This window comes from Pelecanus crispus, chromosome 6 (assembly GCF_030463565.1).
Source record: "Pelecanus crispus isolate bPelCri1 chromosome 6, bPelCri1.pri, whole genome shotgun sequence".
Taxonomy (NCBI): domain Eukaryota; kingdom Metazoa; phylum Chordata; class Aves; order Pelecaniformes; family Pelecanidae; genus Pelecanus; species Pelecanus crispus.
In genome coordinates, this window is record NC_134648.1 from 54,332,777 (window position 1) to 54,359,586 (window position 26,810).

A 26,810-nucleotide genomic window follows, 5' to 3' on the forward strand; every position below is an offset into this window, starting at 1 on the left:
TCAAATCAGAGATTTTTCCTCAATTAACCTCCCATTATTCTCTTGATTCTGTCATACACACTCACTACTAAATTTGCCCTCAGATTATTGCGTCATGTTACACATGTACAGACGAAGAAAGGACACACTTTTACTTTTTTTTTTTTTTTTCTTTTTTTAAACAGAAGTAGGGAGAGGGGGGCTGAATGTGCAGACAAGGCAGTATAATTCAACCATCCAAGCCCTACCAGAGCATGAAGATTTTATTTTTTAATATTGCAGAGTAAGTTCCCCAACAGTCAGTGTTTGTCCCTGAAGAAGGTTAAACCTTAAACACCTGCTTCAAAAAAACCCCAACAACAACAAAAAAGAACCGAAACAAAAATAAAACAAAACAAAAAAAATAAACCCCAAAAGAACAAACTCTAAGCCTAAGGGCTTAAAAATTAGAGGCATAGCCTTTTTCTCTATTTTCTATATTTATATGAAAATAATTCATGCTTCATGCTAAATACATTATTTACCTTACAAGAACTTTGTCATCTTTGAATAAAAAAAAAATTGTTTGCTTTTTGTATTCCCCCCCTCCCAAAAGGAATCCATGCAATGTGGATCAAATTTCTTCTGCTGGCTACGCTGGTTGAATCTGGAAATATGGTGTCATTTTTGCACAGATGAATCCTGACTGACGGTAACTGCACACTCATTTCTGAGGGCAGCGTAGGAGCTCTTCTGTTGAACTTCTGAATTTTACTGTTCACCAATATGCTTTCCTTTTTTTTTTAACATAGAATACTACTAATGGCAGGTTTTGTAGCTTTGTTTCCCCAGTTAGATCAAGGATTTGATCCACAGAAAAAGATTCTGATGTATTTCCTTCCTCAACATCTACTGTAATTTCTTAGATTTGATTGCTTTTCACTCAGGCAGTTTAGAAGACATAGCTTGTTCTTCCCTATTACTATTATTTTTTGCACGCAGTGCCAATCTTCAGGCTTATGGCTTTTTGAACATTCTTTTAATTTAATATAGAAGACAGAAGTCAATGATTAACGATGCTACTAACAGCGCCCCCCCCCATTTCTTCTCGTTAATTCACTGAAACCCATTGCATACATAGTTCAAATTTCCCCAAACTTAAAGTTATCAGTCTTCACATTATGAGCCACATATAGTAAGTGAAGCACTAAAAGTGCATTACGGTTTGCGCAGTTGCCACCAGTGGCTGTCCAAAGACTTGTATGGCACAATGTATCCAAGTGCCACTAGATGGTTCTTGGTTTGGTGTTGAGAAGTACATGCCTCCTCTTTCCCCCAAATCTCTTTATTCACATTCGCTTCTAACCCAATCGTAAGGCCATTAAAAAAAATTCTTAAGGGCCAGGCCTGAATGATTACTAAATTATGCACAGCTCTTCTAGTATAAGAGAGATTTCCAAGTGCCCAATTTTACTCCCATCACATTAATGTTGATGTCACTGCGTATTCAACCATGCATTTTTGACAAGCCGGAGAAAGCAATGGCGATTTTGGCTTTTTTTTTTGTTAACTTATTGTCTTCAGGTAATGAAAAGCTTTTTGTAAATTAGCTGAGTGTCAGTATGAGTTCTATGGCTTCAATCTCCTTTAAAAATAAAAATCTTAAGGGTCAAAAAAAAAAAAAAAAAAGAAAGAAACAAAACAAAACCAAAAACAAATAGAAAGAAAAACAAAAAAGGAAAAAATTGCTGATATTGCCACAAATCATTAGAATTCACCTGACGTGCTGAAACAAAACTTTGTAAGTTCAAACAAATCATTGATTTGTTCTAATTTTTTGTGGTTTCCTTTTGCTCTTTCTGCCCCTTTGCCGTCCGATTCGTGATGTTGTTCAAACAGGATCGAATTCCTGCTAAATGCAGGAGCGATCCCGCTGCTTCTTTCATCTCCTCATCGTCACTCTCAGGGGGCTTTTCTGTACGTCTCTTTTTAAGAGGCAGTGTGTCACTTGGTACTTTTTTCGCCTTCATTAAATGTTGCCTTTTCTTGTGCTGGGATGCATACCCACTGTCAGCTAAAGAATCCTTGGTCTCCTTCTGATTTTGCTTTTTGTCCTCCTCTTCTGTTTCACTATGGCTCTCGTGGCTCTGGAAGCTGACTTCACTTCCTTCACTGCTGTCTTGGCTACCTTTAGTTGCAAATTCATACTGGTCGTCAGCAGAGGAAGAGGAAACGGAGTCACTAGCAGGTGATGTGCTCCTGTGGTTGGAAGATTTGGCACTGCTGTAGTTGTGATCCTCCTTTGGGTCACCGCTAACAACTGGAGAGCCACAGGACTGTTCGCTTTCTGTCCGCATCCGGCAGTTTGTTATTCCATTCCTGTAAAAACAAATCAAAGCAGTCTTAGAAGCCACAGAGATGTGATCCTGCTTCAGTGCAAAAGATGATGAAGTAAAGCCAACTGACAGATAATCTAAAATTACGACTATCAAAGTAATGTCCATGCAGGCCGGTTTCAAAACCTGACTCAAATTGCTTGCGGATTGGACTCCACACATAAAACAAGCCAAAAGACACGTAACAGCACAAGAGGCAGGAGCAAAAAGGGGATGGTCACAAATAAGCGATGTCTGAACAGTCCTGATTTACGTCTCAACTAATAGTTTATACTTCAAAAAAAATTAAAACCAAAATATCCTCATTATTTTACCGACTGGATACTAAATAAACGCTGATGATTTGGATAAATATCCTCTCCCCTTTTTCATATAAAATTATACTATCAAAAATGGGGGGAAGAGACACTAACTTTCTGGAGTACTTCTTTGCCCCTTCTCAAAGACTGTTTTCCAGCTAGGACCCTTTCCGACAGAGGGAGCAACTAAGTATAGCACCCAGGTAGCAGTCCAGTCACATTTCTGATTGTGATCAGTTTATGAATAATCTTAAAAGCAATATAATCTTAAGCCACTAGCTGCCAACGAAGTATTAAAATGTGTTTAAAAACAAACAGTAGAAAAAAAAAATCTGGTTTTGCTATAGAAGTTGTCATTTTCCCCTTTGGTTTTACGGCACTTGGTGCTGTGGGAACTACTGCAACACGATATATTTAAAAGTGTCCTCTTCTGCACTGGAAAATATTAGAGCATTTTCATTGACTTTACAATACAGAATACAATACTTGCAAGTCTGTTAAGAAGGGACTGACCCTGTGCAATGCTTAATTCCTGCTGAAAAAAAAGGAGAGGAGGATGCTCATCATTGAGTAAAGGCATCATCATTGCCACCCATCAGTTCATCAGCCTTGAACCCTTCTATCAGTTAAAAAAAGAAAACAAAACAAAAGACGCAAGACTGTTTAAACTATCACATGATAAACTGCTTTAAAATCTAGTCTTGCCATCTTCATGCTATCACTACAGGGCTTTTGCACACTCACAGCAGCGTTGGATTAAAACCTCTTCTTAAACACACGCGCTGAACATAGGTATTTCTTAAGAGAAATGGCACAGTGGCATGTCCAGAGTATTATTGCTCTTCTACTTAAAAAATGGGAAAGTGCCTTAGGATTCAGGGAATGGACCTCACATCTGGTGTCTTTACAGAAGAAACAGCAGAGTATTACCCATTTCTGAAATGTAAGGCTGAAAGGTGGAAAATATAAGTGGTATATAATTCCACAGTTCCTATTCATCTAAATGCTCATCTGTAGAGCTTGCTGAAATAAGAAAGACACTTTTGTGAACCAGTGACAGGACAACGCTAGAAGGTAGCAAGTTAATCAGTCATTCCAAATGTTCTTATTTACAGTATTTTCAAAGAAATGTATATAATAGAAAGCCCAGTTATTAGCTAAGGAAGCCTCTTGCAAACCTCTTTTGCTCAACAGAATTCTTTTCCCCGAGATTTTCGAGTAGCTTTATGATCCATAAATTATATACAGAACCCAGAAGGAATACACAAAGCTCCTTCAATTATTAATAACTAAATGCAATGTCATTCATGATCGTGCAGCAAGCCAGCTGCATTTACTCTGTGATGGTTTGCCACTGCAGGGGTTGTCATTAGAGGATGCCAAATGCTTAAAAGAAGAAATCATCCATACTAAACTAGTTCTAAGGTGAATTTATAACCAACTCCTTAAGATCAGTCATTACAAGGAAGCACGTGACGCATTTTAAGTGACAGAGCCTTCATTTTTAGGGTGAATTTACATTTAAAGATGTTAAAAATTATCATAAATTAGCATAAAATTAAAGTTACTTGATTTTACTAGGCCGCTAATAGTCAGAGCAATGTGGCTCAATGAAAATCACATGCTACTAATTTTCCATTAAAAAGTAGCAATAAATTCTTGCTCCAAGGAAACAAACACAGGACAGAATAGGTGGGAACTCAAATGGGATTCCTACTGACTAGGTTATTAGCGAACAAGGCTTCTAACAGATGGGATCTAAATCAAGATGCCCATTCTCACGTTATTAGATCTACTCCTATTTGTTAGTTTGTATTGAGAGACTATCAATAAAAGGAAAGCTACAGTTCCATGGAGCAGAGCAACCACATGCCACAACGACATCGATGATTTGCCCCACTCTTGAGTCTCTAGTGTTTGCTTTTACATAAAGGGGCTATAATTTGCATTCAAAAGCTCTGCCCATAGGACTTACTCCAGATCCCAATCCTTGCAAAAAAGCATAAAAACAGAATGAAAGGCCCAGGGATTATAGAAGCAATGTCCTGGGGGAAGGTGTACTACTGTGGGGTTAGCATCCCACTGGGAGTGACTGCAAATAGGGATGATGACAAAGAAAAACACAAGACCACAGAAAGGTGAAAAAAAGAAAACACTTAAAAAAATGTGAGGAAAGGAAATACCAATACACTTCAGAAGAAAGGCATCTATGGTGGAACTGGTTAGGAAATGGATAGATATGCATCTCAAAAAAATCTTTGGTTTTCACTTACATTTTGAAAGACTTCCAACCAGTTCTGCTTGGGGAAATAAAAAAGGAAGAAAAAGCAGGTCAAGGAGAGAATTAGCAAAGGATATCCACAGAAAAGAAAATGAGTTATACAGACAGAGTGTTTTAGGATAGTCACAAGATCAGAAGTCATGTACCCTGAAAGTAAATTAATCTCATCTGTATCTTGATACGCAACAGCTCAAACACAAGATATGAAGAATTTCTTATAATTGATATTAGTAGATTAAAGAGTTGAATAAACTAATATCTAAACCATTCATATTCTGCACGCACTTCTGAGACATTCTAAAGCTTTATATTGCTCTTATGCAGTCACATACTCACTAAGAAATGAATCTGTGATCTATTTAGTTCAATCTAGATCGTCACTGGACAGAACTCCCCTGGGCTTCAAGGGATAGATTTTGGCCAGCTGGATCTATTTTTGCTCACAGTTCTGGTTGTAACTCTAACTTTGTTACTGAAACAGTAATAGATTTTTCAAACAAGCGCTTGCTCTCATGTTTGGATTATTTTTAAATTAGAGAGGGAAAGAAAAGGTATTTAAGCATTCTGTGTTTACAGTAACAGCGAGGGGAAATTTATTTCAAGTAATACCTTGTGTCTTCCCCATTTTTTTTGTTCAGAACTTTATTTCAAAATTTCCAGAAACTGATGTATTTTGAAATGTTTTAACACAGTGGCTTGCCCTTTCAGGGAAGTCCATGGGATGGTCTCTGGAGCTTTTCATCCCACTGACGTGACTATTTGATTTGCTTGAGGGATCTTAACCATAGTTACACAGATAAAAGTACCATGCACAGATTCTTCTTAAAATATTTCAATTTGGCTGTAGCACAATGACACAACCCTCAAGCACTGCAGAGGTAAGTCTGGACTTTTGAAAACCCAACTCCATTCCCATTGTTAATGGATAGGAGTTCTGCTACTAGTGTCATCAGGAGCCAGATGGGACTCACAGCAGCTGGATCTCAAGTCAGTAAGGAAATAATGTCCTTTGCACAGTGTTAGTGCCTCTGCCTTTCAAAGGGGTCTTCCTCAGGATAAGATGAAAGTAAGTCTCATATCTGCCCTTGGTAAAACGACTATCTTCCTTCAATTTCTCTACTAGATTTAAAAAAAGATAGGTAATTGCATTCTGTTTGCAAAATGGCAAAAAGTTTTGCTGAAAAATACTTACTGTATTCCACACCAGAGACAGTTATATTTCTTTGATGAACAAAGCAAACCTATGTGGAGTTTAAATATCACCTTATCTATCTCTGATCTTCTGAATGACAGATATTGTATACACATAGGTGACAGTTTTGGTACGTAATTGGAAACACCCATTTAAAAGATAGGAAGAAAGCAGTACAGGTAAGTTGGGTTTGTGGATTTTGACGGGTTCCAGGTTTGCTAAAAAAAACCACTCTTTTTTACTGCATAGGTAACAATTTCAAAGGGAAATTCAGGACAGTCAGAACTTTTAGCTACAGGTAGTTGAACTGCTTTCTTAAAACCACTACATACCAGCAGACAGGAAGATGAGCAAGCATATGAAAAGTAAGTGGTGCTCACTTGCTGTATGATGAGATTCTATCAGGGGTAATTGAGTTAAAAGCCAACAACAAGAAGTCAGTTCCACTTATTGATAGAAGCTCTTACAAAGGTACTTCACAGCATAATTGTATGCAAAGGACCACAGTAAATGCGAGTCATGAACTGCCAGCAGAAACAGCACTTTGTCAGTATCAACAGCAGATCTGAAGTTAAGACAAATGCAGCCCTCTGCATTTTGCAAAAAAGAATAATCAACTCAGCCAGTATTTTTGTCCTTTAGTTACTAAAGAATTCCTTCAGCTCCCAAGGATAACTCATCCTGCCTGTTACAGGTGGCAAGGGGAATGCAATGCAACAAGGAGGATTTGGGGTTTGTTAAGCTGATCATGCCAATAATAAGCAAGAACATTAAGAATATACAATTAAGAACTTACAAAAGGAAATACCTACCAGTTCCTTTACCTAAGCAAAAATCATCATCATTCACAGCTAATGTAAGTATATGATTTTACTTATGCTTTGGCATCCACACTGCACATGCTACTTATGTTTGGCTTATTTAATCACTGCTTGAATGGCTGCTTCAAGGGAGGAAAAAATCAGCAAAAATAAAGCCAGCATGAGAAATAAAGTCACCATAATGAAAGCTAGGCCTGAGGAATAATCTAGTAATTGCCCTATAAATTTAAAGTGAAAATAATCATAAATAACAATCTTCCATCTTTGAATAAAGTTAGGTACAAAACTCATTCTTGTCACACCCCAATGATCAGGAGCTGCACAAGGCACTGTGGCATTAATAGCAGAAGAACAACAGATATTTTAAAATCTACTCATGATGAAGTAGGTAAGGTTTGTTAGTGTCACATTTTGGGGTGTTTTGTTGTTTTTTGGTTGCGTCCCCCCCCAATAAAGGAAGAGCGGGAGCTCTGCCAGTGCGGATACATTTGCTTTCCCTAGGAAGAGGGAACATTCTGTCTTGGAAACTTGAATGGAAAATTTTTTACTTAGGGAAATTCCCTGGGAAGCTTGTGCTTGCAATTTACAGATAATTGTGAAATTGCTTGAGAAGTTACATATGTTTGGTGAGAAAGGAGAATTGAAAAAAAAGGGGAAAACCCCAAGTAATTTCCTGTTATTTTTCATTTTTAACCTGCAATAATTTTAAAAACCAAAGTATTTCTAAAAACCACTACCAAAAGTAATTTAACCTATTACCTAGGCATATAACGAAGTTTTGCCTAAGTTTTCAACTAGCCTGAAACAATAGCTTGGATTAATTCTGGGGAAATACGAGCTAAAAAGGCAGTTAAGCAATGGAGTCTACACTATCCTCCATCCTGACATTCTTGACGCATCAGCAAACAAAGAGAATGGCAAATCCAGCCAAAGCATCTTTACTGGGACTGGCTCTGCTTAGCTCTTCCCAAATCCTAAAGGTTTTACCCGCTTCTTAAGGTTTCCCACCAAGGTGGCTGCAAACTTTTCTTCCCTCTTATTCACCTCCACCTCATGTGCATTTGCTGGCTAGTGTTATGGGATGGGGGCTTCATTTGGCCTTCCCATCAGAAGAGACCACTGAACACGCCACTAAGCCCCATGGGCAAGGACTAGCAGCACCTTAATCTGGCCAAAAAAATGGGGAAGCATGGCCTACACAGTACAAAAAGCACCGAAGACGAGAGCTTCGTAAACCCTGGGTCACCTGGGAGCCCATGTGAACACTGTTCAGTGGCCTCTGTAGCAGTGAACATCTGGGGCAGAGGAAAAGAAAAAAAGGCCTAATACATAAAAATTACCAAGGATATTTTGTAAAACATCTTTTGCAGAATAACCTGGACCAAATTACAAGGCCTATGCCACACAGCTGATGAGATTCTCTGTGGAATGAAACTCCACCAACCTCACCTCAATGCATTTGCCCACGTCAGGCAGATGAGCCTTAGGCTCAGTATGTCTACTGCACTGCGGCAGGACGTGGACATAGACACAAACCACTCACGCACTATGGAAAACCGAAGAAAATGGCAAACATCATGCCGGAGCTTGTCTGCTGAATGTACTGAAATTGTAGTTCAAACAGCTCTAATATTACATTGGCTTCCAAGCTTGTGCTTTTCCAAAGGGTTAGTGTAACTGGCAACACCTTAACTCATGTGGAAGCCGATTATATATGATAGAGCTTCCCGCACCTTGCCAAGATGCACGTTGGCAGATGCACTGGCCGCTTTGACAGAGACTATGCCTACTAAAGTGGACATTTAAGTAAACATTTAAAAGGTATTTTCCAATGGAGGTACACAGTAAGATCAAGAGCTTGCCTTCAAAGCACAACCAACTCCTTGCTGCATGTAAGGCACTACTGGCTTTGCTTGCTTTCATTTAATACCTTTTTAAGTCAGTATTTTCTTTTCTATGCATCCAGACTATCACTGCATTTGCTTTTAGATTCTCAGGGAACTGTATGGGGATATGGCCTGCCAAAAATATATATGATGGATCTCATGTTAGAGACATGCTACACGCTGTGCAGCTTTGAAGCGTTATTTTCCCCTGCTGTCTTCGGGTGGGTCTTAGACTTGTCAGCCACAACATGGAAAATATGGATGGTAAACAAGCTAAAAGTGGTGTGAATAAAGTAAATAAAAAGCTACTGTCAAAACACATCCAATTATGCTCTGCTGTGGAGATTTAACACCAGAGGATGATTTTCAAAGTAAAAATAGTGTGGGATGCCGTTTCCATTTGTAGATTAGTTTGGAACGAAAGGCCTATTTGTGCAATTTAAGCCAAATGCACTACAACATAATGATGCTCTCCTCAATTGCTATTCTTTATTCATGGAAAGTGGTGTATTTGTCGTGTTTGTTAAATACTTTTCAGTAGGGTTTTTTAATCCAAACCACTTAATTCAATTGTACTTTATTTTATATATAAAAAATAAAGTAATTGCATGTAATTACATGGGAACAGCAACACATCGATACCTTGTGCAGGAACAAAATACGCTACTACATTCAGTTACACTGTTGAAAAAGAATAGCACAGTAAACTTTCCAACTGATGGGAGCTAACACATCAGAAATCACAGATTTCAGCATCTTAGTCCAATGCTATGGTTTTGGCCTCTTTTCTGAGTAACAGATTAGTCAAAACACGCCACCTAATCACAACTTCAAATTTAACCCAAGACCAAACTTTTTGTTACTCTGTTTTGATACTAATGGCAGTCTGCACAATAGGACAACATACTGCAAGTTACTCACATGCAGTTTGGGGGACCACAAAACCAAAGACTACTGAGATATTGAGGAAATAAATAGCTCAGACAGCAAGGAAGTGCCAACAGAAGACCAGCACCTTACAGAAGAACCTGTAACTCCTACATATGGTAACTAAAGAAAACCAGTTAAGAGGTTTACTTTATTATGCAAGGATCCACTACCAAGAAAATACTAGAGGTCCCCTATATGAATGATGAAAAACACCTTTCTTAGGTGGTTTTAGGTCTTTCACTTAGAGCACCAAAGGAACTCTTCTCAAGAAAATGTACATTTGAGTAAAAACTTACTGGAAAGAAGCTGTCTGGCTTCTCAACATATAGGCAGAGGCACATAATTTCTGCAAATAACTGTAACGGTAGACTGCAGCACTTCCCGTGGCTGCCCAGCAGACCTCCCTCCTGGTGAAAGCTAGAAGGGGCAATCAACCCTTTGCACCTCAACAGGTCTAAAAACACCCCCTGCCAACCTGACTCTCCATGCAGGAATGACAGCTCTGCGTGAGCAGTAGTTCTACTCGTAACGGATGCTCTGGTAAATTCCCCCTGCTGCACATGATAAGCAGAAATTATTCTCATGAGATGCCATGAAAGCTCGACACAACAGGTCCTGTTTAGCCCTGTGTATCTGAGGAGAGGGGCAAGCACCAAGAAACAGGGTGTCATTTTTACAGTAACTGATAACAGAAGTATCCAGTTTTGAGAGGATCAGATGATGTTCTAAGAGGCATCGTGCATCCAGACTGACCTTCTTCCTAAAGAAATTCTGAATCTCAATATCCCCAAGAGAAACAAGACAGAACTGCCTGCTGAACTTGCTCTGTTGCAGAGAGTCCCCTAACTTCTCAAAAGCTTTCACGAATTAGAAGAGGGGATATTGCAGGAGCCCTTAAATATGAGCAGACATCATGCAGACCTGGAATATATTCATAGCAAGCTATTTCTAATACTGCCTAAGGCTGGAGAAGAGAGCAAGAAGAATTAGAAATGTCTGCATTAACTAATTATAAATGCTTTTCTCCGAGACAGAGCAAAAAGAACCTAAACAAGGAGAGGTAAAATCCCTAATTTCCCAAATCTACATTAGCAGGTAGCTGGTAAAGATCCTGTTCTACCTGCTGGGGAAAAAAGACAAGAAGTCCTCAGAAAACGCATAAAATTTAACTATATACAGCCTTACAGCATAGCAATTTGAGAAGGAAATTTTCAAGTGGCCTGGAAGGAAAAACAGTTCTATCTCCTCGGGTCAGCCCTGATTATGAAACAGGGTCTAAGCAGGAAATGCAGACAAACCAGGACCAGCAGGACCACAATTGTGGGAACAGTGACATTCCACTTGTGGACACTGAAATTGTAAGGGACCAGCTGCAGCAGCTGAACGTTCACAAGTCCATGGGGCCCGATGGGATTCATCCCCGAGTACTGAAGGAGCTGGCGGATGTTATGGCAGGACCCCTCTCGATCATCTGCCAAAGGTCTTGGGAGTCTGGGGAGGTCCCTGCTGACTGGAAGCTAGCCAACGTTATTCCAGTCTACAAAAAGGGCGGGAGGGAAGAACCCACAGAACTACAGACCCATTAGTCTAACCTCAGTTCCTAGAAAAATTATGGAGAAGATTATACTGCATGCTATTGAAAGGCATTTAAAGAATAATGCAACCATCAGGCATGGTCAACATGGGTTCACAAAAGGGAAGTCCTGTTTTACTAATTTGATATCCTTCTGTGATAAGGTCACCCACCTAGTGGATGAAGGGAAGGCGGTGGATGTAGTTTTTCTGGATTTTAGTAAGGCTTTTGATACTGTCCTTCGCAGCATCCTTCTGGACAAGTTGTACAACTGTGGGATGAGCGGGTTCACGGTGTGCTGGATGAAGAGCTGGCTGAAGGGCAGAGCTCAGAGGATTCTACTGAATGGGGCTACATCTGGCTGGCGGCTGGTCACCAGCGGTGTTCCTCAGGGTTCAATTCTAGGGCCAGTTCTGTTCAATATATTTCTCAAGGATCTGGATGCAGAAATTGAATGCGCCATTAGCAAGTCTGCTGATGATACCAAACTGGGAGGTGCTGTTGACTCTCTTGAGGGACAAGATGCCTTGCAGAGGGATCTAGATAGATTGGCGCATTGGGCTATGATTAATAGGATCAAGTTTAACAAGTCCAAATGCCAGATTCGGCACCTGGGACAGAGTAACGCCAGGCACAAGTATAAATTGGGAGAGGAGAGGCTGGAGAGCAGCCCTGCAGAAAGGGACCTGGGGGTGCTGGTCGACAGCAGGCTCAACATGAGTCAGCAGCGTGCCCTGGCAGCCACGAGGGCAAACGGCATCCTGGGGTGCATCAAACACAGCACAGCCAGCCGGTCAAGAGAGGTGATTATCCCGCTGTATTCAGCATTGGTGCGGCCTCACCTTGAGCACTGTGTGCAGTTCTGGGCCCCACCATTGAAGAAGGATGTGAAGGTCCTTGAATGCATCCAGAGGAGGGCAACAAAGCTGGTGAAAGGGCTGGAAGGCATGTCCTATGAGGAGCAGCTAAGGACTTTGGGCTTATCTAGTTTGGAGAAAAAGAGGCTGAGGGGCGACCTCATTGCTCTCTACAGCTTCCTGAGGAGGGGAGGTGGAGAGGGAGGTGCAGATCTCTTCTCCCTGGTATCCAGTGATAGGACGCGTGGGAATGGTTCAAAGCTGCACCAGGGGAGATTTAGACTGGACATTAGGAAGCATTTCTTTACTGAGAGGGTGGTCAAACACTGGAACAGGCCTCCTAGAGAGGTGGTCAATGCCCCAAGCCTGTCAGTGTTTAAGAGGCATTTGGACAATGCTCTTAACAACATGCTTTAACTTTTGGTCAGCTCTGAATTGGTCAGGCATTTGAACTAGATGATCATTGTAGGTACCTTCCAATTGAAATAGTCTATTCTATTCTAACTCAAGAGAGAATATTCAGACCACTATGTCCTCCATTTAGCTTGGACACCTCATAAAAATTATATATAATTAATGACCCAGTAGTCCCACAGCTTTGCGAACCCCCTGGAGCAGAACACAAGTCCTGGCTAAAGCCAGAGGCAAAGCTACTGAAGACTGCTGACCTCCACTGCTAGCAAGGCCAGACTGTAGTAAAGTGAGATGGAGAGGAACTCTGCAGACTTCTGGAGGATGACCCTCAGGGTTGCATCCCCTCAGCGCAGCAGATGTGAAAAACAGCTGAAACAAGTTGCCTATCAAAAAATATCGATTTTATTCCAATTAGTGTCTTCCCCTCTACAGTTTTTAAGCATCAAGAGTACACAAATGTCATAGGTTCTCTCTCTCTCCATTTACTGGATGGAAATACTGCACCCAAAGGGCTAGACACTGATTCTGAAAAGGGATAAAAAAATAAAGAACAAATGGGAAAAAATCCCAAGTAAATAATAACAGAATAAGCAGCTATCAAGATACTTTATTTTGCTGCCTTGCAGCTGTTTACTGAGATCAGAGGGTGTACCTGGAACAGCCCAGCTAAGCAGGGTCAGCGCCAATTATGAAACCCCACCCAGAATACCCAACTGCCTGAGCTGAAATAGCTTTTGCAGATACTGAGCATTCTGAAAGAGAAGGGCACTGGCAGCACACTTGACCAAATTAATCTCTGTTGTGACTGACTGAAAATGGACCTATGCGTGAGGCAAATTCTTCTTCCACCAATAAACCATCACTGCTTTAATTAAAGCAAACCACTGAACCACAATTCTTATTGCCATCACTAGATGTCTCTTACTGCCCTGTTTTCTGAAAAAGTTGAATATCTTCAAACAACATTTTACCCTTGAATGTTTTGGTATAACCTTGAAATAGAAACCGCCTCACAAAGACCTAAGTTAATAAAAACCTGACAGCTATATGTTTCGATATCTTTCAGAATTTGCTTTAATAGTATTTATATTCTTCTTACTGGTATTTAATCCAGGAAAAGGTCTTTAGGAAAAGGGAGGGAGGAGCAGGAAAAATCATTTGCACTTAGAAAAACAGGTCACTGTAGGAGGTTCTCACCATAAAGTGCCTGCAATTTGCTAGTGAAAATAAAACCGCTTTTTACAAACCAGTGTGCAACTGACAGATATGCCTTGACTATCTTACAAAGAATAACAACCCAAGAATTTTATGTGGCAGAGTTTTATTTCATTTAGAACCTCAGAAGTATTAGCAAGCAGCAAAGTATCTGTTGATCAGAGCTTACATATACTTTTACATTCTTTGCAAAATACTGATTTATTTCATAGAGATCCTGCAACGAGCCACTCTTACCTTACTGCAACAGCCATGCTTCCTATAGGGTTGATTGGCAATGGCCTGGCTCCAGGAAATATTCCCCTACTCAGAACTCGAGCTCCATTTTGTATCACTCCCGGAGGAACTAAAAAAAAAAAAATAAAAAAGCACATTTTTTTCTTTTAAAGGAAAAGTTAGAAAAACGTAGGAGCAAAATGTGGAGCTTAAGCTTTTCAATGAACTGAGAAAACATTAGAGAGGCTTGTGTAGTACACTGCTTACCTTGAACATCTCAACCTCAATTCTTGTGAATGCCATGCTATTTCCAATGCTATTTTCATAGCAAAAAATTTAACAGCAATCAATGATAACATGGCTTGTGGAAGCCACTGCCTGACCCAGTTGCTGCAGATCATTCCTTATACAACTGAATCATTTTGTTTTGTAATCACCGTTCTGCTGGGAATGCATGTGCTTAGAGACAAAATGAGCCACAAGCACAGATGTAACTATTTCGTCTACAATAAGAAACAATGACCCTTTACAGAAAACCAGAATATAAACACTTCGTTGCAAGAACATAGGTCACAGCTTTTTCTCATCCCAGCTTACTTTCGGAGCAGCAATCTCTTGGCCTCTGTCTCCTGCAAAGTAAAATAGTTACTACAAATGTGGATTTACCAGGAAAGCAAAGAGAAGAGGCTAAAAAGGCATTAGCTCCATACCACTAATTAGCCCCTCTCTCTTGCCACTGATGACCTCTGTCACCCTGCCTGACAGCAGTCAGTGCCTCCAGCACACGGCCGGGTCACAGCCGAGCCTCCCCCATCCAGCGCGGCGTGCTGATGCCACCGACACCCAACTGCCAAGGTACTGGCCGCTACAGATGAGAGATTTCACTGGGGCCTTTTAACTTGGCAGTATATTGAAAACTGCAGCTCTGGCCAACAAGATTTTAACCTACAACCAAGTACTTCTTTTCCATCCATGCATGCTTCTGTGCGCTGCTCAGCCTAGGGCAGCCAACCCCCCAGCTGAAGGAATAGCAGCAGAAGCACCACCAAGGCACCACCAAAGGAAGAGTCTGTCCTTAGCAGGTCCTCAGCATTTTCCTCCTCCACTGTGGGATGCAGGACTCCTGAACACAGTCCTTATCCCAGGCGCTTACCAGGGACTCGTGTAATGCCATTTGTTTGCACAGCTATTATGTCCTTTCAGGTTGGAACAGTAAGCTCCAACAGCCTCAACCTGAATTTGCTCCTTTAACATCCACAGCTAGCCAGTTTGCTCACTTTTTCTTTACTGTAAGTCATCATTCATACTGTAACTTCCTCTGATGGGCAATGTCCAAAAAGAGAATGATGACCATTACTCTGGATGTATTATTTTTAAACATACAGATACTATATAAATACATGTAAGATAAATGTAAACCGTAAATCACTTTATATACACCTACAGAACTATGTTTTTAAACAAATTACAGGGAGATGAGAAAAATCATTCAGCCCAAGAATCAAGACATAAACTTTACATGCCCAACCTCAAACACTCACACCGGAGAATATTAGTGTATTCTGAGGCAGAGAAATATAGGCTTATCATTTCTAAGCTGCTGAGGTACATTTCAACTTCCTATCAACACCAAGCCAGATCCACACCTCCCTTCCTGCTATCCCGATGCTCACCTTGCTTCACTCAGGACCACACAGATTAGTTCTGGGAAAATAATCTTCTTTCTGCTGCCAGTGAGAGCACGTCACCCCCCTAATCAAATCCTATCACTGGGTTATACCCACCCTTGCTTTTGAGCACCTCTGAAGAATAGGTCATTTATATTTAGGTGCTTAAGTACAGCCTCAAATGGCTAAAATTACAGAACCTACTTTGTAACAACTAGGGTCAGCTTTGAATGACCAAAATAATTTAAAAATGGCTTTTTGCTATTTATACTTCACTACTTTGTGCACTTTTTCCTCCAGCACTAGATTATGAGAAATTGATCAAATCTGTTTCACTCAGGGGACACTATCAGGCTTTCAATGCTCCGATGTTTGGGTTAGTAAATACGTCAGAGGAATGTTATCTTGCTCAGAACTCCAAAATCTGAACAACTTCTCCTATTTGTTTCAATAGCATGACCTTAAGATGGCAAAAACACCAGTGTCATAAAAGAAAAGCAGTCTGCTCAAGGATATGGCTAACCTAAAATGAATAGATAACAGATAACAGGTAAATTCAAAGCAACAGATAAACCTGCTAAATATCAAAAGATTGATAAAAAGAGATCTTTTCCAATGGGCACGATTTTTCCAACAGGCTTTCAAGAGGGACACATTTTGTATTGCACTACACAGTACAGTTTCTTTACATTTACAAAGTCCCGTTAAAAGAAATGAACCAGGAGTTTTGACCAAGAAAGAGCTGGGAATTTTCTCTTTACTCTGATACCAATCACGGAGTTTTATATTGAAATGAAACATTTATGCATACACACAGAGCCACGTGTCAGTTAGCTATGGATGTTGCCTAAATATATATACATATAAAACTTCAAAGCAAACACACTGACAGTTCTACTGCAAAAAGAGAGTAACAGGCTCCTTGATGCCCAAACTCTTCTTTCCATGGTTACCCAATTATCCTGGTCTGTTGGCAGAGTTAGCTGATGCTTATCTTTTCTTTCTCCTCTCCTACCGTCTCTTTCTGCCTTATTGACAACTCCCATTGCATCTTTAAAAAATCCTGTTCACTTCCACATCACTTCTCTAAAAAACATTGTCTCTTGTCTTTCCTTCTTTACCTTCTCCGAGTTTCCTTTTATCCTGCACTCCTATATATATAAGACACTGCCAAGTCTCATAGCTTAGACTTTCTATATATTGACATCCCCACTTGAACCCATCCTCCATCTTCCTTGACCCTTTGGAGGTTTGTAAGTCACGGTGTGCTATTCAGGAACACTCTTAGAAAGCTTCACATTTAAAAACATCCCCAACTCAACACACACACACTCCACACCTTCCCTTCAGGAATTATCAACTGTTTTTAAAAAAAAAGAAAAAGTCAAAGTTTGCTGTCCTCTGAAAATATCCCTGAAGAGACAACTTGGTATCTCTTCCTGCCTATGAAATTCACTTCAATTACGTCTGGTCTGTTCAGCGTGCCACCACTCATCGAAAGGCTTCAATAGGACTATTTGTGCCAGAGGAGGCCTTAACTGTTCTCTGAAGTACACCACAGCTCTGTATATTGAAATCACCACTCAGAATTCAATAACTATTTCAGCTTGCAACACCAGTGTTATTGCTACTGATTTTTATTTTTGTTTCCCAAAACTCTCTGAATTATGATGCAGCAATACCACTACAGCACTAGTTAAGTTATGCAGACAGACAAACAGATACAAGGGGTCAGCTGAAGGAGGACAGGGTATCCTTTCAGTAAACATCTGGAACCATAATGAAAGAGAAACAAACCACCACAACTTGCTGGTAAATTAGTTTCTGTAGCATTCTAAACCTAAAATGAAAACCAGTATCAAAATAATTCAGCGGCAGAAGTTATTAATTTCTAGTTATCCACATAACCAATGTACCACTGTAAGACTGATCTCTTGCTCACACATTTCTACCCATAGCATTTAAAGCACCAATATCCATCCTTCCCAAAACGACACTAATTACTTTCTTTTTAAAAAATCTATGCATATAAACTGCTAATACATTGTCCCTGGTACCCAGACACTTCCCCTGCTTTTGTGCAGGCTGTATGAAGATGGCTACTTATTATCCAAGGAATTATTTTCACATGCTGGTACTTTTGAAGGGTTGTGGATTATTTACTGGAAAATATGTGGCGCTTTTATTCCAAAGATACATTTCTGTCTTACAAGCTTTAATTAAGTTCCAAAACCATACTTTGAGGTGAGGTACTTATATTTTAGATTGAAGATTCAAGGTGTGGAGGTAAGATAATTTACTCTAAGCCATATCATCAATCAGTGCCAGTCTGGACTAACACCTTACAGTCCAGACTCCTCTTTTCTAATGCTTCTTTAACCAACAGCACAGGCAGGTTACATGGTTCCCAATTCCTAGGCAGGAGTGTGAAATGTAATTTACACCTTTTCTGTGCAAGTGCCGAGAGACGTTTATGTCTGAGAAACTCAGCTCAAGAAAACAATGCAAACAGCTCTGTGCATCTCTTTGATAAAGGTTTCCTCTTTCACAAAATGTTCCTAGTGAAACGTGAAGAGTCTAAAACAACAAAATCATTATTCAGCTTTCAGCTTTCATCACTGCTATGTTTTCAAGAAGGCACTGGATCTCATTCTGCTCTCAGGAAGCTTAAACCCAGGAAATACTTCCACTGGAGTAGAGTTAAACCGTATACAGAGAATCTGCCTCTAATCTGCGGCATAAATGGGGAAATGATTTTTGGATCTTATGCTGCTCTGGTGGAATTCCACAACCTAAGTAGGATCTACCGGCATTTGAAGTCTCCACCAGCTAACTGTGGAGAGAAGCAATGCATCCAACGTCAAAAATCAAGCCTGCATCTCTGAAATTCTCCAAGGGGGAAAATAATCTGTCTTTTGTAGCAAACTTTCACATTACAGTTTAACAGACAATAAAGTGAATGCCATGTAGGAGAACATACCATAATCTGAATCCATCAAAACACTACGTTCAGATAGTGTTAAAAAGATCCAACAGAAGCCCTCAAATATCCAGTGTTTTGTAGCCCGTACTCAGCCTCTGAAGGTGGAAAGTAAGTAGCAGACCACATGATCACTCCACAGCCAGTGCAGGGCTGTTTTAATTCAGAGCATGGTCTTGTGTGCACATTAGCTGAGTAGAATATCCCAAACTATGGACTTCTTTCATCATATCCCTCAACAGATTGCATCTATAATCTCTTACTTGCATGCAGGTAAAGCAAACTTTCCCCATCCAGCTGAGCTAACAACCTTATCCAAGACCCTCAGTCTTGGCAACAGTCAAAACCATGTTAGACTGGGTCCTTCCCTGAAGATTTGATTGTCTAACACACGATATAGCAATTTGGCAAAATTGAAATGGAAAAGAAGGAGAAATACTCAACGGACAGAGCATTCAGACACACTGACACCCAACCAGCTCACTAAATAAGGAAGCCAACTTCTTGGTTAAATGCTGGCATGTGAAAGTTAAATAAAATATCAGTGCTGAGAGTGATTTGTTGTAAATCAAGGAAATTAAAAAGAAAGGGGTAACAAACATGTTCTTTATGTCAGCTGGGAAACAAGCATACACTTCATTAAACTGTCTAGCTCAAGGTAGCCAACATTTAGACTAGTGAGGAAGACTGAATAGGATTTACTGAAAACGAACTTTAAAAAAGTGGAATATTAGAGTAGGAAGGTATCCTGTAGGGACAGACTGGTTCTCTGCCTCTTCTGTCATCATGTGGCACATGCATTTATCTCAGGGCTCTCTTCCCTGACCCATCTCTTGTAGCACAGAAGAAATCATTATAGACAGGAGATACTGAGTTTCTGCTAATATCTGTCAGCTTCAGCTTCTTGCTGCCACTCTCTCTTCCAGGACAGTGTTTAGCAGAGTACTTATCTGAGGCTACAAGAACTGAAAATAGGAAATTGCTAATGATGTATAATTGATGGGACATCAGAAGTTGCCAAAAGCAAATGTTATCTGCCAAATGTATACTTTATTCACTTCAACTCTCTTATCCCAGGCATAAATTTGATGCCATCTGCCTAACATCTATTTTACTGCTCAAGGACAATTTTACAGCTCTTAAATTCCATAGTCTGTAGTCCTAACAAACTGCAAATCAAGGAATCATCCAACAAACCACTTACTCCAAACAAAAATTTGAGGGTTGGGGTGGGAAGAGAAGTATATCCTGATAATCCTATCACACTCATACCTTGTCTAAAGGACATTTCATAAAAATAATTCAATCTTCCAAGTTATTTTTTGTATAAGTAGAAAACCATGGCTGGCAATTCGTCATTTTGGTGATGCTGAAACTGCTCAACAACAAACTAAATCATGCTGCTAAATCAAAATATGAGGAGTAGGGAGAAAGAAGAAGAAAGTATTTCATAAAAGTAAGTTTTCTTTCCAATTCTGTTTACTCACTTTAATGACTTAATACTGAAACACTGAAGTAAAAAAAAAAAATCCTTTTTAATAGAAGTTGAGGATGTCATTCCCCAAAAAATCCCATCAACTGGAACGGAAAATTTCAGCCCTATGAAAATGTCTTTTCCCAATTTTCACTTTGATACAGAATTGTCAGCAAAAATAACTTTATGAAACATCTTACAGTCAATGATTTATCACTTCTGGATAAAAAGTTAGGCTGGAAGCTGTCTAGTAAGTTAAGTGACTTGTCCGCAAGTAGTACAAACAGAACATTTCAGTTATCAAGTTTCATATACAATAAAAATGTCCCAAGAAAACAGGATGTTCTATTTGATCCTATTTGGAGGATTTCTGTCTGTTATTAAGGCAATTTTATATCAATTTTCCTGTAAGTTTATCTTCCACATATACAAGCCACTTGCATTAGCTTAAAAAGCGAATTTCATTGGGGTACAATTTTAGAAGTACAGAGGTACAGTATTAGTAGATCTCTTTAGGGAATTACTTCTCCTCCCACCAAATTTAAAATATATGTATCTATTCTGGGTTTTATATGCTTTGAGACAAAGATAATAAAGATTTCCAAACTAGAGAGACATTGATCTCACCCTTGGAAAGCCTACTTTTTAAGAAGCACCCAGCAAACTCCATGCTTGTATCTTCCCAAACATCTTTACCACATTGCTTCGGTCTCCTGTAAGGAACTGCCCACAAAAACAGTGTTGCAAAGTCTCCTGAATGTCACCACTTTACAGCTAACCCGGGTGAGTAGTGCTGAGCAGTATCGAAAACAGAAGATGGGTGTTCAGAGCTGAGAGGACTCTCAGTTTCCTGGTTTCTACCCAAACCCTGTCTGCAAGCACTGTTTATAGCTGTTTGCAGTATTAAACTTCAGCTTGAGCAATGTACTTACATTTGTGTGCAATTCCCAAATTATATAGCAACGGGCAAAGGACTACTCATGAATTCAAAGCTATGTATAATATTGCTGAATCAGGAGCTTCCTGAATTAAATCAAGATTTCCAGTATAATCACTTTGACCGCAGCATTGTTTCACTAGCAGTAGCAGCAGCAGCAATACGCTACACACACTCCCTCCTTACTGGTCCTTTCCTCAGAGCAAATGGTTCCAAGTTCAGAATGACCTCACCAATTAAGAAGGTATTGCTACTTAAAATGCTTACAGTGACTTGAATCTCAGGAAGCCCAAACATGCTGTAAAACCACCAAAACCAATCTCCATTTTATTCATGGCAAAACACAATGGTTTGGCAAGACTAAATGACATGCCCAGGATGATACGCTCTTAAAGAGTCAGGAATGCTACACTGGAGTGACAGCTGGTAACATTTACTTTCAAATCACTGGTAAGAATTGAAGTATCGAAAACCTTAACAATTGTACAAACCTAACCCATGGGCTTCACTGAGTTAGTAGCCATGACTTCTAAATTGAGCTTTACCATTTTTTTCACCATCTCCTTTTCCTCTGTCCTCTCTGTGAATTAGATTCCTATCAGGGAAAACAGGCCCAGAAATTTGACACAACTTGCCCAAGATGGTCCAGCCAGTACCCAGTACCCTGCAGGTCAAAATACAGTTTTCAATGCAAGTCACATATTTTGGAATTAATATTCATGTACTGGCTACTAATAAAATCCAAAGTATTTGCAACTTGTGATAGCTGCTACTGAAGAAAGCAGGTGTTTCAGTTGCTGTTTCTTTTTAAACATAATCAAACCACACAAAACTTGATGAAATACAAGGACTTCCATAAACTGAAGCAAAAAGAATATTAAAACTATGTCCCTACATGCCCTTCTTAGCATATCACAGTATCTTTCATGCTTTATTCTTGGTGCCAGATGGATTGTATGTTTCAGTAGAGTCTTGCACAGAGCTGGCTACTTTGAACTTCTGCCTTTAGTTACAATCTACAAATATTTGGTCTGTTAAAATACTGCAAAGTGTTAATGTTTTAGAAATTGATTTCTGATGTCAACACTCCAACTATAACTGCATTATTTCCAACCTTTAGTAACAATGTGAACAATCAGTTTCATAAGTCTATAAAGTAAAACCCCCACAAACACAAAATAATCCTAATAATGGTGTTTTATTCTTTTATTCTGCCTTTTTTTTTTTTTTCATGAAAACTAAAGCATGGTGTGATTGGGGTAAATGGTAAGCAATGTTTGTGCCAGCTCAGACACCATTTCAAGATTTCATATAAAAGCAAAAGCTGATTTTAAAATTCATGTGTAGTTGTTAGCAGCATTCCACACATGGGTATGGAATTTTAAATGGTCATTTAAAACCGGAAAGCTAATTAATCAATCTGTTACAAAGCAGGAATAGTTTACCCTGCATTTGCTAATGCCACTGAGATGGGATTCCTTTCTGACAGACTATATTAAAAGAAGAAATTTTAATAAGACTTTGAAAGACAGCTGTAGCTAACTTCTTCCTAAAGATGCTTTTAGCATCCACATTGCCTAGACGAGCACAGATTTTTATTCTGCTGGAAAGGTAGCTGTTAATCCAAGACGATGCCTTCAAAGTCAAAAGCCAACACATGTAACCGTCCATGCAAACATGAATCCAGACTCTGTCACAATCTGCTTTACAAGTATCCACGTTTCACAACGATGGTTAAAAGTTTGTAGGGACAGGGAAAGGCCTTAATGGACCGAAGTCTTAAACTTTCTGACTTGTCAAGTTGTTATACCATGAAATGACACTCGGGTTCTGCCTCCATCTGACTGTCTTTGTTGTGGAAGTAACTGGCACACTCGGAGCCAGACTCTCAGACCAAAAGGGTGTTTTCAGTCAGGTATTAACACCTTCGGCCAAACCGTAAACTATGTCTCTCCCTCTTCAAATCACTTCCAGACAAGCTTGTCTTCAGAAGATGGGGCATTTTGCAGCCCTGGTGGCTTGAGCACGTGCTTGACACCACAGTCTGATATGATGAACAGAACTCTAAACCTTCAAGGGTTCAAACACTACCAGCATGCTTACTGCCCTGATCATTCACAGCTTGATTTACAGACCACCATAGTCACTGACGGAGCAGAGAATGAACTGTGAGCTTCTAGATGATGCTCAGCATTGCAATGAAATTTTATAGCCCAATTGCCTTTTATTTGAAAACTAATTTTAAATGTGATTTTTCATGCAGTTGTTTCTTAATGTGCAGTAGTGATTACTTTGCTTTAAGTTGTTTAAGATTTTCCTAACACAGTAGGTAAGTGAGACCCAACTGCAATTCACAGGACAGGCTGATTTACTTCCTCAGGTATCCATTCACACACACACAAATACTTCTCCTTTGTAATTTAGAGGACCTCTGAGGTTATGGTAAAAACTTCTGCCTTTTCCTCCTGGCACCAACCAGTTCTACACGTTTGGAGGGATTCATGAACTTCTGAGCAGACCCTGCATTTCAGTTTAAAGGCACAGAGGAAGGCCTCATTACTTGCAGACATTAAGGAGGGAGCAATGTGAATGAGGAACCGACTTTCTGCTTTCACCTCCCTCTCACTTTTGACGTCCTGACACAACAGCCCACTGGGAAGGTGACACGGGGCAGGAAGAGATACGCCGAACTCGTAGAAGGCTAGAATTTCCTTCCTCAGAGCAACCTCTACAAACTAAAATAGCAATAAGCCCTTTGCCAACCTGCAAGCTATGATCTCTATGAAATGACAGTGCCCAAGTCTCCAAATCATTTCCACGCAAACACCTGCAATGCTGGCAAACACACACATGTAATAAAAATCTGCAGTGTGTTTAGTACATGCAGCTTACTATGGATCTCTTCCCTTTCTTGTCTGCAATCTTCTCCTGCTTTCCAGTTCCCCCAGGAGTTCAAATTATTCTGTTTTCCCCATCCTTTTCCATGCACAGTCTAGTTTACCCTTCATTGGCTTAGAGTAGACTTGGTAGTGTAGGTTAATGGTTGGACTGGATGATCTTAAAGGTCTTTTCCAACCTAAACGATTCTATGAGTCTATGATTCTATTTCTCCTTCCCTCTCTCACATACCCTTTTATCCCTGCACTCTCATTCTAACCCAACTTCTTTTCCCCTTTTCTCTGCCCCACAAACCTGGCTTCTTTAAATTTCTGATCCTTTGAAGATCTCAGATTTTATTCTTCCCACTAAGCCCAACAATAACCTCCTCTCCCTGATAAAATCTTTCCTTCTTCCTACCTACATGTAGCTGGGATTGCCCACCCTTTTACCATGTGCAGTCCTTGAAGGCTGTTTAGGAGAGGAGGACAAGGACCACTCCTCTCTCTTTCCAGAATGGACAGTTTCTTCGTACATTGTGCTCTCCCCCGAGAGGAGCTTCTCAAGAGGCATTTCTCTGGCAGGGTCACAAAGCAGGCTGACAATAGCTTTCCTCGGCTGCACAGGAAATGCTTTGATAGTAATTGACTCTCTTCCCCAGGCATAGTATCAAAGTGGGAATCAAGGCTTCCCCTGGAATTTGGATTTGGTTGCATGAGCTAGAACAATAGCGGTGATGCTAGACAGGCTTGATAATGGCTTCTATTTTAACTTTTGCCTTTATTTTTTAGAGCTGCCTGTCACTTGGCATTACTACCGTGCTTGCTGACCAGCGATATGTTTGGTTTTTTGTGCGCCTGTATTCCTCTATGGATTCCTCTAATACCTTCAGTGCAAGCTCTGTGGGGCAGGATGATTCCCGCCCTGTCTGCACAGCGCAGTACAGTGGGGGCCAAGGGCCCTTCAGTGCTCTGTTAATACACAGCATCAAAACTTCGGGCCTGGTCACAGAACAAGGAGGACAGTATTGGCAGGAAATGAGACCTTTCCTTGCTCCCCGGAGCCTGCCTACTGCCTTGCATCAGACAGAGCAAAAAAGCAAAACGGGCAGGATGTGTGCAGGGAAGGAGTTGAAACAGTGCCCAAGTGAATGGAAAGTATCCAGATGGCTGTGGTAACTCACACGATGGGAGTCAAATCAAAACAAAACGAAAACAAAACCATATGCCATGTACCCTTCGCTCCCTTGCTCTCTTTCTCTCTCTGCCTTTCTCCTGGCTGTTGCCCCAGGTCTTTCTATCAGTACGGATAATAGTATGTTACTCAATTATGTGTCTGTCATGAATAACAATAACCCCTCTTTTACATTAGAGATCATGGATTACTATTATTCATGTAACAAAGCACGTAGTATGAACCACAAAATTATACTCATGTAAGGGTCAAGGAAGGGTAAAGTCTACAAGGGAAGTTGTATTTCTTCATGAAATCCTTCTTTTTATCTGGCACGCTGTATACTTACAAAAGAGAATATTAACTTTACACGTCTATGTTGCTATATGCTATAGAAATATCTACTCACAACCTGCTTGTATCTCAGGGGGAGTATTCAAAAGCATCATGGCAGTGGCAGCATCAATGTCAGGATCTGGAAAAATCAACCAATAAATACATTATTTACAACTGGGCTAATCTTCTTGCCCCCGTTGCTAAACTATAGGTTCAACCAAATCTCTGCAGTGAAAAGGTGTAAGAGTTCATTATTCAGAGGGCTTGTTGATCACACATTGAATCTACCCCCAAACTTGCATGTGATCCCATTGCTACTATTAAGCAGGGCACTGTGATGTATGTCACCAAACCATACTCATGTGAGCATGATACCTTTGCTGTTAGCCTCATGAATTTGCTATTTAGTTCTGTGGAGAGTATTTAGATTTCATTACAACGGATCTGCGAAAGCAGGTGCAAAATCACAATTTGGAAGCAACACACAGGGATGAGCTGACGGTAGAGCGGGAAAGCGTAAGGAACACCTACACCTGAGCAAGTACAGAAGATGACACTCGGTCATTTTGATTTGTCGATAAGGATTTCAGCGATGTTTCAGAAAGTGTTGGAAGCAAAAATGCTACAATTAAGGGGAAAAAAAAACCAAACTAGCATTTCATTGAAACACCAACTTATTTGCATCCTCATCCATTGTCACTTTAATATAAGCAAAAATCATCGGCTGGCTGCTGTTATTCTTAAATTGGTTTCTGAATCCATCACGAACAGGCAGTTGACAGATGGTAAGTTATAGAGACAGAACAAAATATGATCCTTTTATAACTATATTCACTTGCTTCACACACAGCAGCTCGGCTGCTATGGAAATGCAGGTAGCTATGACAACAGTAAACAAGCCCAGAACGGCCACTGAATAAGCTGAAAAGAACATCTGCCCCAGCAAAGCGTCCCAGCTGCCCTGGGGCGCAACTTGCTAATCGTGCAGTGATGCCGCGTGACAGAGAAAGACGCCTATGCCATGTCCAAATAAATGAAGTGTGCAATTGAAGCAGACATAAAAACGCACACCCTGGCCGACTGCTGCCTCTGTGCTGCTAAACTGAATGACTAATGAGTATGTGTTTGCTGTTTGGGTCCCCCCCCCCAGCTTGTCAGTACTTATACTAAATTACATACCAAAAAATTCAATTTACTGCTAATAGCTTCATGGCACTTTATTTTGGCTATTATGTCAGAAAATTACTTTTCACTCTTAAAAATATATGTATATTGTACTTTTATATATTTCGAATCTATTTCCAGTAATGTGATGTGGTATAAAGTCC

At 40.1% G+C, this 26,810-nt stretch overlaps 1 protein-coding gene across 3 annotated transcripts in view; it reads right to left on the minus strand.

The window, feature by feature from the left end:
* Nucleotides 1-224: 224 nt before the first annotated feature.
* FOXN3 (forkhead box N3) overlaps nt 225-26,810 on the minus strand; it is a 131,388-nt gene continuing 104,802 nt past the window's right edge. The window contains exons 4-6 of one of the 3 annotated variants that reach the window (XM_075712149.1): nt 25,559-25,621; nt 14,060-14,168; nt 225-2,337 (exon numbers count right to left, since the gene is read on the minus strand). In XM_075712149.1, coding sequence (XP_075568264.1) covers nt 1,788-2,337; nt 14,060-14,168; nt 25,559-25,621 — 722 coding nt within the window. In that variant the 3' untranslated portion in view covers nt 225-1,787. Of the gene's footprint in view, nt 2,338-14,059; nt 14,169-25,555; nt 25,622-26,810 lie in introns of all 3 variants that reach the window. The other 2 variants (XM_075712148.1, XM_075712150.1) reach the window with 2 other exon arrangements.